Genomic DNA, 17,035 nt, shown 5'->3' with positions numbered 1-17,035 from the left:
GGTATTTTCACCAGGCATGTCAATGGCCATATTCCTCCCACGGACAACAGGTGTCTCCCCGGGTGCCTGACTTAAACAAACCACCTCACCATCAGAATCCTCCTTGTCAATTTCCTCCCCAGCGCCAGCAACACCCATATCCTCCTCATCCTGGTGTACTTCAACACTGACATCTTCAATCTGACTATCAGGAACTGGACTGCGGGTGCTCCTTCCAGCACTTGCAGGGGGCGTGCAAATGGTGGAAGGCGCAAGCTCTTCCCGTCCAGTGTTGGGAAGGTCAGGCATCGCAACCGACACAATTGGACTCTCCTTGTGGATTTGGGATTTCGAAGAACGCACAGTTCTTTGCTGTGCTTTTGCCAGCTTGAGTCTTTTCATTTTTCTAGCGAGAGGCTGAGTGCTTCCATCCTCATGTGAAGCTGAACCACTAGCCATGAACATAGGCCAGGGCCTCAGCCGTTCCTTGCCACTCCGTGTGGTAAATGGCATATTGGCAAGTTTACGCTTCTCCGACGACAATTTTATTTTAGATTTTTGAGTCCTTTTTTTACTGATATTTGGTGTTTTGGATTTTACATGCTCTGTACTATGACATTGGGCATCGGCCTTGGCAGACGACGTTGCTGGCATTTCATCGTCTCGGCCATGACTAGTGGCAGCAGCTTCAGCACGAGGTGGAAGTGGATCTTGATCTTTCCCTAATTTTGGAACCTCAACATTTTTGTTCTCCATATTTTAATAGGCACAACTAAAAGGCACCTCAGGTAAACAATGGAGATGGATACTAGTATACTTATGGATGACGAGCGACTGCCGACACAGAGGTAGCCACAGCCGTGGACTACCGTACTGTGTCTGCTGCTAATATAGACTGGATGATAATGAGATAAAATTAAAATATATATATATATCACACTAGTACTGCAGCCGGACAGGTATATATTATGTAATGACGGACCTGCTGGACACTGTCTGTCAGACTCAGCACTGCAGACTCCTAAAGTAAGCTACTAGTATCAAGAAGAAAAAAAAAAAAAACCACGGGTAGGTGGTATACAATTATGGATGGACGAGCGACTGCCGACACAGAGGTAGCTACAGCCGTGGACTACCGTACTGTGTCTGCTGCTAATATAGACTGGATGATAATGAGATAAAATTAAAATATATATATATATCACACTAGTACTGCAGCCGGACAGGTATATATTATGTAATGACGGACCTGCTGGACACTGTCTGTCAGCACTGCAGACTCCTAAAGTAAGCTACTAGTATCAAGAAGATAGAAAAAAAAAACCACGGGTAGGTGGTATACAATTATGGATGGACGAGCGACTGCCGACACAGAGGTAGCTACAGCCGTGGACTACCGTACTGTGTCTGCTGCTAATATAGACTGGATGATAATGAGATAAAATTAAAATATATATATATATCACACTAGTACTGCAGCCGGACAGGTATATATTATGTAATGACGGACCTGCTGGACACTGTCTGTCAGACTCAGCACTGCAGACTCCTAAAGTAAGCTACTAGTATCAAGAAGATAGAAAAAAAAAAAAACACGGGTAGGTGGTATACAATTATGGATGGACGAGCGACTGCCGACACAGAGGTAGCTACAGCCGTGGACTACCGTACTGTGTCTGCTGCTAATATAGACTGGATGATAATGAGATAAAATTAAAATATATATATATCACACTAGTACTGCAGCCGGACAGGTATATATTATGTAATGACGGACCTGCTGGACACTGTCTGCAGAATGCGTTTATAAAAACACCACACGACGAGTGTTTAACTTTTTCAGGCAGACAATCACAATATACTGGTGGTCAGCAGACAATCACAATACTGGTGGTCAGTGGTCACTGGTCAGTCACACTGGCAGTGGCACTCTGGCAGCAAAAGTGTGCACTGTACTTAAAATATGTACTCCTGCTATAACTGCTCCCCAGTCTCCCCCACAATTAAGCTGTGTGAGCAGTGAGCACTCAGCACAGTCAGATAATGATATACAGTATTAGATATGATGCAGCACACTGGGCTGAGCACAGATATGGTATGTGACTGTGTCACACTGTGTATCGTTTTTTTTCAGGCAGAGAACGGATTAATTAAACTGGTGGTCACTGGTCACACTATCAGCAGCAAGTAGTACTCCTCCTAATAATATGCTCCCCAAAATTTGTGTCTCTCTCTAGTACTCTAGTCTAAACGGAGAGGACGCCAGCCACGTCCTCTCCCTATCAATCTCAATGCACGTGTGAAAATGGCGGCGACGAGCGGCTCCTTATATAGAATCCGAGTCTCGCGATAGAATACGAGCCTCGCGAGAATCCGACAGCGGGATGATGACGTTCGGGCGCGCTCGGGTTAACCGAGCAAGGCGGGAAGATCCGAGTCGCTCGGCCCCGTGTAAAAAAACCTGAAGTTCGGGCGGGTTCGGATTCCGAGGAACCGAACCCGCTCATATCTAGAAAAAAATCTCTTCCGTAGAACAGAACCTAAATAGGTTACTACATAACTTGAGAGATTTCCAAATAATACTGTGATCTATAGTTTAAGGGTCCTGCCCTGAATAAGGACAGAGCATACAACACTACTCACGGGAATTTGGAGGCATTTTGCCCATAAAAATTAAATAACAACAACAAACCTGAACTTTGTTCCAGGACCCGGATTGCCATATTTATAAATAGAAGGTTATATGTGGAAATATTTCCTCACAACTGAATCGTTCTCTGTGAATCCCTGTCAGAAAGAGGACAACCCAAAGCACATTTAAAGGTGCACGGAACAGTATATACTGTGAACTGAATGCATGCAAACATATTGCTCTCACCTGCTTGTCAATTATACCTCAGCTGGCTCTAAATGACAAACACACATCTTAGGGTCATTAACCCAGCTGAAATACTTCTCTGTCGCTTGTCACAATATTGTATGTGGCTGAGAAACTGTGCTAAGGAGAAAATTACCCGGAGCTTAAAAATAGGTCGCGTTTAGCTGCATATCGGCATAATCTTAAATTAAAAAAAATAAAATAATATTTTTATATTTAATGAAATGGCCACTAAATAGAGGATGGACACAAACATTTCACAATCCTTATTTTGCAATTCTTGGTCATTTAGGATCACTCCTTATTTTGCACACTAATCAACATGTTGCTGCTATAAGGTCTTCATTAAACAGAAATTTTAATAAGTTGTCCAAAGTGCTAGATAAATGCCCCTGATTGGTGCCTAATTTAAATAAATTTACATTTACTGTATACTGTTCTCAAGCTCTCTTGGCCGTAGCCTAAAATATTTATAAATTATGTATAATGGCAGAGAGAAAACACGATCTTTAAGGCTGAAATAAAATATTATTCCAGAAAGGAATTTGACTCTGTGTTCCACCGAAGGCTTGTGTAAGCCCTGAGGGACATTAAACCACAAGTAGTTTGAGTGTTGCCCCCTTTAATAATGTTCTGGTAGTTTCCCCTTTAAGGCAGTCAGATTAATTTCTAACAACCAATAGTAGTTAAATGGGGAGGAGTTTTGTCTTTAACAGTGGTGTGAGTCAGAGGATCCGCCTCTTTGTTCCAGTTTTCCCATCCCTTGTGTATGGCTTATTAGTGTGTGTGTGGCGGTAAAGAACGGTAGTTTGTTAAGTTTTAGGCTTAGTGGGTGTGCTCTCCTTGCAGTGGGGTATGGAGTAAACCAATTGTCCTGGACGGGAAATGGTTACACCCAGTGCTTAAAGTGGTCCTAGAGAGGTGGTGGAACTCACCCCCCCCTCCCCACGGCACCCATGTAATAAAGGTATTGGGCGCGCCTATGGCGTGCGCCGCAAAAGGGGTGTGGTCTAAAAAGGGGCGTGGTCACACAATAGTAATAATGCTTACAGTAGTAGCACCCCGTAATACACGTAATGCCCACCACAGTAGCGCCCCTTTTACAATACCCACAGTAGTAGCACCCCATAATACACGTAATGCCCACTGCAGTAGCGCCCCTTATACAATGCCCACAGTAGTAGTGCTCCTTATGCAATGTCCACTGTACTGGTAGTGCCCACAGTGGTAGTGTCCCTTATATAGACCCCATAGTAGTGGTGCCCCTTATGCAATGCCCGCAATAGTAGTGCCCCTCATGTCCCCAGGAGTGATGCCCCTTAGGAAGTGCTCCCAGTAGTAATGCCCTCATTAGTAGGGCCCCCAGTAGTAATGCCCTTAATGGTAATGCCCCTGTGTAGTATTGCCCCCAGTAGTAATGTTGCCTGTAGTAATGCCCCCAGTCGTTTAGCCCCCTGTAGTTTAGCCCCAGTAGTTATGCCCCCAGTGATAATGCCCCTGCAGCTTTGACCCCAGTAGTTTACCCCCCCCCCTTTAGTTTAGCTTCCCAGTGGTAATGCCCCCAGTAGTTTAGCCCTCATGTAGTTTGCCCCATGTAGTTTAGCCTCCCAGTGGTAATGCCCCCAGTTGTTTAGCCCCAGTAGTTTGCCCCTTTGTAGTTTAGCCGCCAGTAGTAATGCCCCCCTGTAGTTTGCCCCCTTGTAGTTTAGCCCCTGTAGTTATGCCTCCAGTAGTTTAGGCCCTGTAGTTATGCCCCCTGTATTTTAGCCCCCAGTAGTAATGCTCCCAGTAGTTTAGCCCCTGTAGTTATGCCCCCAGTGGTAATGCCCCTGCCGTTATTACCCCAGTAGTTTACTCCCCCCCCCCTTTAGTTTAGCTTCCCAGTGGTAATGCCCCCAGTAGTTTAGCCCTCATGTAGTTTGCCCCATGTAGTTTAGCCTCCCAGTGGTAATGCCCCCAGTAGTTTAGCCCCAGTAGTTTGCCCCTTTGTAGTTTAACCGCCAGTAGTAATGCCTCCAGTAGTTTAGCCCCCCTGTAGTTTGCCCCCAAGTAGTAATGCCCCTGTAGTTACGCCCCCACTAGTAATGCCCCTGTAGTTATGCCCCCAGTAGTAATGCCCTCCTGTAGTTTGACCCCAGTAGTTAGCTTCCAGAAGCTTGCCCCCTTGTAGTTTGCCCCCTTGTAGTTTGACCCCTTTTAGCTGCCCCCAGTAGCTTGCCCCCTTGTATTTTGCCCCCAGTAGTTGGCTCCCAGTAATAATGTCCCCCAGTAGTTTGCCCCTTTATAGTTTAGCCGCCAGTAGTAATGCCCCCCTGTAGTTTGCCCACTTGTAGTTTAGCCCCTGTAGTTATGCCTCCAGTAGTTTAGCCCCTGTAGTTATGCCTCCAGTAGTTTAGGCCCTGTAGTTATGCCCCCTGTATTTTAGCCCCCAGTAGTAATGCTCCCAGTAGTTTAGCCCCTGTAGTTATGCCCCCAGTGGTAATGCTCCTGCAGTTATTACCCCAGTAGTTTACCTCCCCCCCTTTAGTTTAGCTTCCCAGTGGTAATGCCCCCCAGTAGTTTAGCCCTCATGTAGTTTGCCCCATGTAGTTTAACCGCCAGTAGTAATGCCTCCAGTAGTTTAGCCCCCCTGTAGTTTGCCCCCAAGTAGTAATGCCCCTGTAGTTACGCCCCCACTAGTAATGCCCCTGTAGTTATGCCCCCAATAGTAATGCCCTCCTGTGGTTTGACCCCAGTAGTTAGCTCCCAGAAGCTTGCCCCCTTGTAGTTTGCCCCCAGTAGCTTGCCCCCTTGTAGCTTGCCCCCTTGTAGTTTGCCCCCTTTTAGCTGCCCCCAGTAGCTTGCCACTTTGTAGTTTGCCCCCAGTAGTTGTCTCCCAGTAATAATGTCCCCCAGTAGTTTGCCCCCAGTAGATGCCCCCCAGTAGTAATGCCCCCAGTAGATGCCCCCCATTAGTAATGCCCCCCAGGAGTTTGCTCCCAGTAGATGCCCCTCAGTAGTAATGCCCTCCAGTAAATTTGCCCCAGTTGATGCCCCTCAGTAGTAATGCCCACAAGTAGTTTGCCCCCAGTAGTAATGCCCCCCAGTAGTTTGCCCCCAGTAGATGCCCCCCCAGTAGTAATGCCCCACAGTAGTCTGCCCCAGTAGATGCCCCCCCTGTAGTAATGCCCCCCAGTAGTTTGCCCCCAGTAGATGCCCCCCAGTAGTAATGCCCCCCCAGTAGTTTGCCCCCAGTAGATGCGCCGCTACACTAAGGAACAAAACAAAAAAAATCACAATACTCACCGAGCCCCGCTCCTGCTTCCAGACCGCTGTAGTCCTCTCTTGGCGTCCGCTCCTCGGCACTGTACTATGGGAGAGACGTCATGACGTCTCTTCCTTAGTGCACAGTGACAGCGCCGGAAGCCGGAGCTCAGTACTGAGCTCCTGCCGCCGGCTTCCGCTGTAGAGAGGGAAGCCAGCACAAGCTCAGCGGGTGCCCGTCATCTCCCTGCAGCGCCGGGGACACATCGGGTTAGGTGAGCCGGAGGAGGTGGAACTGCACTCCGTCTCCAAGTAGAACTGACGGAATGCAGTTCCGCCCTGTTCCGGCTCACTTTAACCCCTGATTACACCACCTAAATGGCTGGGTTGTGGAATGGAGAGCTGGACACCAACGATTGGTTTCTGTGTGGGTGTGTTTGGTTGTCCTGTCCGTTCTTTAGTGCCGCCACCATTTAAAAGTTTATATTTAAAAGTATTATTTGGCAGCAATACATTTAGTACATTAGTAAATAATAAAATAATAAATAATAATAAAATAGTAAATTAAAGCTTCTTTGTATGCACAACTTTTTCATCTGCTGTGAACCCCTGAGTGGCACTAAATAAACCCTTAGGTAAGCTAGCCATGTCCCTCGGGCGGAGGCTTTTTCTCAGTAAACTGGTAGGCAGATAGCTATACCTGTGCCAAATGAAGATGTAAAGAAATTGTGGCAATAAATAATACAATGAAAAACATGTATGAAAATTTAAGTTTGGTTGAGGATGAAAGAGGCGATCGGATTTGGTACTGATCTTACAGGGGTGGTCTTCTAGTTGCCGAATGTCGGGATCCCAGCGCACAGTATACCGGCGCCGGAATCCCGACACCCGGCATACGACACATATTCTCCCTCGTGGGGGTCCACGACCCCCCTGGAGGGAAAATAAATAGCGCGGCGCGCGGCTCATTTGCGCTCGCCGTGCTGTCGGTATGCCGGCGGTTGGGCTCCCGGCACCGGTATGCTGGTCGCTAGGAGCCCGGCCGCCGGCATACCATACTACACCCCTGTTACAGGCATCGCAAACCTAGGATAATTTGGGGAAAGGTGAATTATTAACTTTATTAAATAAACTTTTATTTTTTATTATTGATTCCACCCTTGCCTTTGTGTTTGGGAATCGTTCTATTTCCCCAAAGCCGGAGGGGTGCCAAAGATGAATAAAAACCTGGTTTGTGCACATGAGAACCGAGCTCCACTGTTCCGCATAATGTAATAGTTGCCAACTTGACTGTTCCCCCAGGTGGCAGCGTGGTAGACGCTCAGGGTGCATGGCTGACGGCAGGGTGGGCTGTGCAGGGGCTTTGCCAGCGGTAGTGCGGGCTGTCTGGGGGCGTGGCTGATGACAAAGTGGGCTGTCTGGGGGCGTGACAGACGACAATGTGGTCTGTCTAGGTGGCGTGCCATCACAATCGTGTCATTGTGGCTCCACCCCGCTATACAATGCAGAGAAAACAGGCACTGTATAGTGAGGGGCGGAGCTATGATGCAATTCAGCGCAAATCGCGTCATCGGATCCCCCTCGGACCACCAACTTGTGCTCTGCTGTGGGTGGCCAAAGGGGGTGCGGGGGCCTGGCGGGAAAGTGGGATACTTGCCCACCTTTCTGACCGCGAGTGACCTCACCGCTGACCGCAAAGTTCCCACCATTGAAGATAATGGTGCGGCTGTGCGATGTGCCGTCTGACAGCTCAGACGCGCACAGCCAATCAGGAGAGTGCCACGACGTGGCGCTCCCTGATTGGCTGAAAGGACCCTCAGTGACAGGAGTCACGTGGGGTCCCGGCATTCGGGGAAAGGGGTCCCATGTGTAAACATGGGACCCCTTTCAGTGCGTGGTCTGGGTAATGCGGTTTGTTTTTTTTGCCAAGTACGTGGATTCCAAAACAGAAGAGGACAGATCTACACTGGATTTTGGCAAGGAAAATTTTATTTTCAGGTACACCGTGGATTCTACTTGGAGAAGTGGACCGAACCTCGTGTCAACATAGGTAAGTATGTGTGTGTCGGCATGTATGTAATAAAGTTTTACTTTCACGGTGTGCGTGTACTGTTTTTAGTTGGGTATTTTTTTTGTAGTAGAACTACAGGTACCAGCGGGCCCGTTTCCCCCCCCGCATGCTGGTACTTGCGGTTCTCCAAATACCAGCTTGCGGGGGAGGCTTGCTGGGACTTGTAGTTCTGCTACAAAAAAAACAATATTCTTTCTTTGTGTCACTTGGCTATCAGCCTCCCATCCGCAGCTCACGGATGGGGGGGGGACAGCCTCGGGCTTCACCCCTGGCCCTTGGGTGGCTGGAGGGGGGGGACCCCTTGATTTAAGGGGTCCCCACTCCTACAGGGTACCCCGGCCAGGGATGACTAGTTAGTGATTTAATGCCACAGCCGCAGGGACCGATATAAAAGTGTCTCCCGGCTGTGGCATTATCTCTCTGACTAGTGAAGCCCGGTGCTGGTGTTAAAAATACGGAGGACCTCTACGCTTTTTGTCCCCCATATTTTTGGCACCAGGACCGGACGCAGAGCCCGGTGCTGGTTGTGAAAATACGGGGGATCCCCTGTCATTCCCCCCCCCCCCCCCCCATATTTTTACAACCAGGACCGGCTCAAAGAGCCAGAGGCTGGTTATGCTTAGGAGGGGGGACCCCACGCATTTTTTTTTCTTGATTTTAAACCATTCACACTGAAAACCATGCTCTGATCTCTCCATATTATTTTAGTCAGTTAAAAAATAATAATATTCTTTTAAAAAATATATAAATAATACTTGTGTCTCCTAATAGACAAACCAAGTACATAATCCCTTCTAATATAAATAGATATGCTATTAGCAATAAAAAAAAACACAAAAAAAAACATGTTTTTTAAAATTTTTATTAGATTCCGCCAGCAAAGTGAGGCGGAATGAAATTGACAAAATTACTGTCGAAAAGCACTATTGTCGAATCGACATTCTTCAATTGAATATACTTTTGTCGAAAAGCCGCATTTTTACCATTGCAGACATGTCAAATTTGACAACTGTCGAATTTCAAAAATTCTAAACTGAAACATCCATTTTTTTGTCGAAAAGTACTGGATTGCATTGTCGAATTTATTTTTTGTGTCGAAAATGCCCCGTTTTTCGACATTTGCGGAAATTCGACCGCAATTGCATATACCCCTATGTCATAATGTGAAATTTTGGTAGTGTGCTGCACAATGGCCCTCATTCCGAGTTGTTCGCTCGGTATTTTTCATCGCATCGCAGTGAGAATTCTCTTAGTGCGCATGCGTAATGTTCGCACTGCGCATGCGTCAAGTAACTTTACTAAGAAGAAAGTAATTTTACTCACGGCTTTTTCGTCGCTCCGGAGAACGCATTGTGATTGACAGGAAATGGGTGTTACTGGGCGGATGTACGGCGTTTTAGGGGCGTGTGGCAGGAAACGCTACCGTTTCCGGAAAAAACGCAGGCGTGTCTGGAGAAACGGTGGGAGTGCTTGGGCGAACGCTGGGTGTGTTTATGACGTCAGCCGGGACCGAAAAGCACTGAATTGATCGCACAGGCAGAGTAAGTCTGGAGTTACTCAGAAACTGCTAACTCGGTTTTGATCGCAATATTGCGAATACATCGGTCGCACATTTAAGATGTTTAGATTCACTCCCAGTAGGCGGCGGCTTAGCGTGTGTAACTCTGCTATAATCGCCTTGCGAGCGAACAACTCGGAATGAGGGCCAATGGGGGTAATTCTGAGTTGATCGCAGCAGGATTTTTGTTAGCTGTTGGGCAAAACCATGTGCACTGCAGGTGGGGCAGATGTAACGTGTGCAGAGAGAGTTAGATTTGGGTGTGGTGTGTTCAATCTGCAATCTAAATTGCAATGTAAAAATAAAGCAGCCAGTATTTACCCTGCACAGAAACAAAATAACCCACCCAAATCTAACTCTCTCTGCACATGTTATATCTGCGTCCCCTGCAGTGCACATGGTTTTGCCCAACTGCTAACAAAAATCCTGCTGCGATCAACTCAGAATTACCCCCAATGTGTACTGGCAGCCCTACAATGTGACATTGGACCTAATTCATGTTTGTACGCAAATGCAATTGCGATTCTCTAGGCTACGGAGCTGCTAATGTTATCAAGTGAAGCTGCCGCCCAGGAATGAAAAGAGACGCCCACCGGAGCCATTGAGAGTTCAATTGCGTACACATTCGCAGCCTATAAGCAATTACAGAGAACATCAAAGCTATTGACCGAGCTATGGAGACTGGCCATATCAGCAGCAGCTCAGACGCCATGTATTTGCTTGTACGATCACGCAGCCATCAGAAAATACGCCCTGAAAACGGCAATGACACACCTGCATTTTCCCAACCACTCCCCTTACACTATCCGTTATCACCTCCAAACGGAAACTTCCTGTCAGTCACTCTGCAACACAGTTCTCAATGTGAGCGAGATCGCAGCGGCACCCTCACACATATGCCTTTCAATTGCAGCACATGCGCATTTTGCCGTTAATCGCTCCATTGCATAAACAACAGCCATTGCGTACAAACATTAATTAGGTCCATAATGTGAACTTAGGGCACAACTATGGTTCAGAAAATTAACTAGGACACTACTATGGGGCATACAATTAACTCTGGCACTACTATGGTTCAGGAAATAAACTGGGGCACTCTTGTGGGGCATAACATTAACAATTGCTGCAGATAGGTGTCTCTAGAACAGTGGTTCTCAAACTCTGTCCTCAGGACACAGGTCACGTGTTCCAGGTCACCAGGCAGGTGCGCTGTGTATCACCAACTGTCACATTTTAAAATCCACAGGTGACCTGGAAAACATGAACTGTGTGGGGTCCTGAGGACTGAGTTTGAGATCCTGTTTTCTAGAAGCATTGGAAAGGGGCCCTTTCAAAACGCTACTATGGGGCTGACCACGCCTATGGATAGTATGGCCAGCCTAGTCACCTCCGTCAGGACAAGTCATCAGGCAAGTGAATAGAAATCTGAAGCCGCATTAGGAAGCACATCAGTCCTCAGTTTTCCATCAGCCGTTTCAACATTTCTCTTCGGCGTGCCTCAAATCAAATTCTAATGGAAATACTTGATTGAATAAGGTACTTAAAAAGTGTTTGAAAAGTGAAATCCAGGTGAGCGTCTGCCCAAAGTCCGTGCGCGTAGCATCATCCGGCTTTTGCTTAAAGCCTGTTTGGCTTTCAAAAATTCAAAAACATTTTTTAAGCCTTTTTTTTTATATTGAACACTCAGGTCTACATCAGCCTGTCCTGCAGCCAACTCCAATTTCAAGCTCTGGGGGTTTATACAAAAAGGAAAAAAGGAAATAATTGTGCGTCGGGCATTTAACTGCCATTCAGATGGAGATAAGCTGTGATCTGCGGTGCTTTTTGTGGGTAGTAATCATGGGCTCAGTGTTTTGCAAGCCAGAAAACCAGAGAGGGGCAGAAAAACAAGACCTTGGCACTGGCAGATCTCCCGTGGGCACAGGTGAAGCTTGCTTTGGTACTGCTAATGTCAGCTTTTGGAGGGGAGGGCACCACCTTCCTGCCCCGCTCTCTTTGTTTGCTGCTGTCTGGAAGCCAATCATGGTAATTATTTCTGTCGGTGGTGGCAGCTGAGACAAAGAACTCCAAACTTAACCCTTTCCGCCACGGCCGTCTGACGTGACTCGTGAAAGATTATGTTCTTGACAAGCCCTGATTGCGGTGCTGTAAATAATAATAATAATGTTCGGTTTTGTTCTTATCTGCAGCTGTAATGCTCTATGTGAGTCGTGTATCATGAGTTATGTCTGTCAACTTGCTTTTTCTAAATTGGTTATTAAGAAAACAAAAAAGTTTGCATAATATAAAGATTTGAAGCGGTTCATGCAAAACAAAGGGGTAATTGTATCAAACCTTTGAGAGAAAGTACCAACCAATCAGCTTCCAAGTGCACTTTATTTCTCTCCAAGGTTTGATGCATCTCCCCCCAAAGTATGATATTATAGTTATTGGTTGCTATGGCTAGTGTTGTCATATGTTTTTGTTTCACTTGATTGATTTTTTTTTTTTTTGTACGGCTCCTTAGCTGTTAGTTTATTTAGTTCATTTTGAGTCTTTATTTGCTCTTTATTAATGCTCTCCTTGTATGTCCTTTTATACCAGCATTTCCCAAATCCAGTCTTCACGCACCCCTAACAGTTCATGTTTTCTGGAATCCTTCAATAATTTGCACGGCAGACTTTGAAACACATGTATCAAACTTTGTAAAGACAACAAGTTGAGACGTTGCCTATATCTTCCAATCCGCTTCCAGCTACTGTATCATTGTAACTTCTGCTTGGGTGGGTTAGTAATCCCCTTTCACATCACCAAAATAACCCGGGTAATTACCGGGGTGTTACTGGGTCGAGCCGGGTCGAAGTGCAGTGTGAGAGCGCCAAAGTGAAACCCCTTTCAGACCTCCTGAGGCGGGTCGCACACGGGAGCCCTGCTGCTGCTGCCTGCAACCTGGCATATTGCCGGGTTGGTGACACAGCGGGGGCGGTGCTTGGAGATCACATGATCTCCAAGCGCCGCCCGTACACATAGAGTGAACAGGAAAGGGGTCGCATCGGCCCGGCTCCCATTCACACAGCACAGTGAGCCGGGTTGAACACAAGTTCAATCCTGCTCGCGACCAGGGTTGAAATACCGGGTCACTCTTCCTGGTATTTCAACCCTTGCACCTTTCAGACCGCACCTGAACACGGGTTATGCACGCTCATGTGCCAATAATACCCCTTTCGCACCGCACAAATAACATATTGCTGGGTCAACACGGGTCAGTGTGCGGTGTGAAAGCGCCATGGTCGAAATCCCGGGTCGCCTGACCCGGTAATTCAACCTGGGAATAAAGCAGTGTTATTCCCGGTTTGAATACTGTGTCAGTGGCAGTGATAAGATCCAGGACCCGTTCACTACATATGGGAGAGGCGGCGTGGAGATGAGCTCATCTCCCAGTGCCGGCTCCGCCCCCCCGCCGCTATGGTAACCATCCCGGGTTGGGAAGCCGCCTGTCAGGGTCCAATGCCGGATCCCACCCGGGAAGGACCCGTTTCCAATTCCCTGGTGGGATCCGGTATTGGCGGTGTGAGAGGGGTATAACCCATGTTTATAGGTGGCGGTATGAAAGGGGTATGAATAACCCGAGTCGAGCAACCCTGCATTTCAACCCGGGTTAAAAGAACGGCTAAACACGGGTTGGGCCCGGGTCGCTGTGCAGTGTGAAAGCCGCTGACCCGGGATATACAACCCAGGTCTTAGAAAATGGTGCTGATTGGCTGTTTATGTGTCTGCCCAGAGCAGTCCCCGCCCCTCCTTTTATTTCCTTTGTAACCTCATCAATGTGAGCCAGAAAAGTGCATTTTATATCACATCACAGTGTTTAACATGAGTGACCCGGTCCCAGTGTGAAAGGCACCAACTCGGGAATAACCCGGAAATAACCTGAGTTGAAACTGCATTGTGAAAGGGTCTGAGGCTTCAAAAGCCATGTCGACCTGGGTTTGCGTTGTGAAAGCGGTATATCTACCTTATTCCACAGAATATGAAATCCTAAAAACATGACCTGCTGGGGGTTGGGGAGCGCTGGATTTAAGAAACACTGGGTTGTACCGTCTAACGTCTTTAATTGCTGACTTTCTGTCTTTCTTTTATTACAGGTGTAGAGGGCCCCGTATCAAGGACTGCATTGGAATCATTGATAGGTAATGGCTTTGATTTAACAACCCTTCTTGTTTCTCGCTCATTGGTGCCGCATGGTAATGTGTGTCAGGGACCTACATGTTGTGTCCAGTGATTGCCTGCAGGCAGAGGTGGCATTGACATGGGAAGGGGGACATGCGCAGCACCCCACCCCCTTATACCTGGCTGAAGGTGAAGTATCTTCCCAGGGATGTCTTCAGAGAGTGGGCAGAAGGTAGCAAAAACTTTGACTCTTTGTTGGTTCCCTCTGTCTGAAGACGTTGCTGAAAAGACGCCTCTCCCACCTTGGTTTTCTGTCAAGGTGAAAGGAGCATTTTTAATAATCAATTTGTACAGTGCTAGTAATTAAGGCACCAAACCCAAACCTGTTTCCATGACATGATGTTATCACCGTACACCTATACAAGTTTGTGAGGAATGTCAGCTGCTGATGTGCCCTTTAGACACAGAAATCTGATCACACTGCGCACCTTATTGTGTGACCATGTGTCTGCCAGCCCCGCCATCTTAAACCAGATGTTGGGACAGTATGGATGATATGAGACACAGTCTAATGGCCGTGAGGGGAAGCTGTGGTCTAACGGCTCTGTCCTGGTGGGAGATTGGAATGAGATAGAGAACATCACACACGTTAGAGGTCTTGTTGTTTTACTTATTGAACCACCTTTGTATATTGACAATGATATTGAACTTTCACTGTAGAGCAGTGGTTTCCAAACTCAGGGGCAGATGTATTAAGCCCGGAGAAGTGATAAAGCAGTGATAAGTGGAAGGTGATAACGCACCAGCCAATCAGCTCCTAACTGACATTTTTCAAATTCGTAATGATTGGCTGGTGCGTTATCACCTTGCACTTATCACTTCTTTTTCCCTTCTCCAGGTTAATACATCTGTCCATGAGGACTTCATTTAGGTTTGTTAGCAAACCAAAAAAGCACCCTAATGGACAAAACCACGTGCACTGCAGGGGGGGGCAGATATAACATGTGCAGAGAGTTAGATTTGGGTGGGGTGTGTTCAAACTGAACTCTTAAATTGCAATGTAAAAATAAAGCAGCCAGTATTTACTCTGCACAGAAACAATATAACCCACCCAAATCTAACTCTCTCTGCACGTTTCATCTGCCCCACCTGCAGTGCACATGGTTTTGCCAATTATGCCCCTTTCAGATCTCCAATGCCGGATCCCACCCGGGAATTGGAAACGGGTCCTTCCTGAGTGGGATCCAGCATTGGAGACTCTCCTACCCATTTCGCTGGCTGCCCGACCCTGCAATATGCCGGGTTGGTTGCCATAGCTGCGGAGGGCGGAGCCGGCAGCGGGGGCGGAGGTGGAGGCGGCGCTTGGAGATAAGCTCATCTCTGCGCCGCCTCTCCCTATGCAGTAAACGGGTCCCGGGTCGCATCGACCCAGGAATCCGTTTACGCAGCCACTAACCCGGTATTCAACCCGGGAATAACACTGCTTATAACCCGGGTTGAATTACTGGGTCAGGCGACCCGGGAATTCGGACTTGGGGGGTAATTCCAAGTTGATCGCAGCAGGAATTTAGTTAGCAATTGGGCAAAACCATGTGCACTGCAGGGGAGGCAGATTTAACATGTGCAGAGAGAGTTAGATTTGGGTGGGTTATTTTGTTTGTGTGCAGGGTAAATACTGGCTACTTTATTTTTACACTGCAAATTAGATTGCAGATTGAACACACCCCACCCAAATCTAACTCTCTCTGCACATGTTAAATCTGCCTCCCCTGCAGTGCACATGGTTTTGCCCAATTGCTAACTAAATTCCTGCTGCGATCAACTTGGAATTACCCCCTTGGTGCTTTCACACCGCACACTGACCCGTGTCTACCCTCCACTATGCCGGGTCCATACCTGGTTATTTGTGTGATGTTAAAGGAGTATTAGTGTGCTTTTTTGGTTTGCTAACAAACCTGAATAACTCCCTCAGTCCATAAGGCACACTAACATTCCAGGCTTTGAGGAAATCTATGCTTGTGCACAGATGGTTAAATGAAATTGTGGTAACTAGGTAAGCCACCTGAGCTCATACCTCCCAACTTTCTTTTCCTGTGGAGCGGGACACTCGCGCGGCGAAGGCGCGCGCGCTCCCGAAAAAAGGGCGTGCCCTACGAAAAGGGGGCGTGGCTTCGCGGAGGACCCGCGATCGCGAGTCACGCCCCCGTTTTCGTCACTGAGGGAGCATGCCCAGCGCTCTGTGAGCCGCTGGCATGCTCCCTCTCCCTCTGACTCCACTGAATAGACGCTGTGCGCATGCGCACAGCGTCCATTCACCGCTGCTCTGCTAAGCAGGGCAGCGAGAGACGGAGCCTCCCAACTGCCCCCCCCCCCCCACCGCGGGACACTGCGGCCCGCGGGTGGGACAGCGGGACAGTCCCCAAAAAACGGGACTGTCCCGCGAAAATCGGGACAGTTGGGAGGTATGTGAGCTCAAGCATGAATATCCTGACAATCTGGACTGAGAGAATGCCTTGAGGGCTGAGTTTAGAATTCACTGCTGTAGAGTATTTGCAAATACAATAACCATTTGTCTTCAGTCCCCAAATCAACACACTCTGGGGCCACCTTTCTTTTTGAACTACTAGAAATCCTGATGATACTGTCTCATCCATCGTTGAGTAATGCCTTATTAGGAAAAGCTGTGAGAGAAGGGAGGAGGCGGATGAAAAATTAGACAATAAAAGCTTCTAAAGCAATTAACTAACATATACAGTATGCCATGGGGAGTGTTGATGTTCTATTACAGGAGATGTCCACTCATAATGCTATTCTGCTAGTACTTTGCCCTCCCTGCGAGTGTCAGAATGGCACTTTGCGGCTAGTCATGTGTGGAGTGCGCTGACCAAAGCAGAGCAACAGGAGAATGAGTAAATCATCAGCCGGGTGATTATCTGTTACATGGCAATGATCCCGGCATCAGTCCGCTGCCATTCTGATGCGTAAGGATTTATTAGTGAAATATCTCTGTGCAAGGATTTTCTATCCAAAGGGCTGACAGAAAAATAGTCCCTGCTTACGTTTCTACCTTCTAAAGACAACCAAAATGGAGACTCTAAAGTCAAGTGCAGTGTTGTTGTCAGACAGAAGTCATTTGCATGGGTCATTAAGATATTTCATT

The 17,035-nt window shown here is 47.5% G+C and overlaps 1 protein-coding gene across 3 annotated transcripts in view; it reads left to right on the top strand.

Annotated features, from left to right (window-relative positions):
* The window catches only part of ERBB4 (erb-b2 receptor tyrosine kinase 4), a 1,260,323-nt gene that overhangs the window by 989,129 nt on the left and 254,159 nt on the right, over window positions 1-17,035 (top strand). For all 3 annotated transcript variants that reach the window (XM_063933142.1, XM_063933143.1, XM_063933141.1), the window contains exon 16: window positions 13,851-13,895. In XM_063933142.1, the coding sequence (XP_063789212.1) occupies window positions 13,851-13,895 (45 nt within the window). The remainder of the gene's footprint in view (window positions 1-13,850; window positions 13,896-17,035) is intronic.

Source organism: Pseudophryne corroboree, chromosome 7 (assembly GCF_028390025.1).
Source record: "Pseudophryne corroboree isolate aPseCor3 chromosome 7, aPseCor3.hap2, whole genome shotgun sequence".
NCBI classification, from domain to species: Eukaryota; Metazoa; Chordata; class Amphibia; order Anura; family Myobatrachidae; genus Pseudophryne; species Pseudophryne corroboree.
The sequence above is the reverse complement of the archived record's forward strand: the minus strand, read 5'-3'. Positions and strand labels throughout refer to the sequence as shown.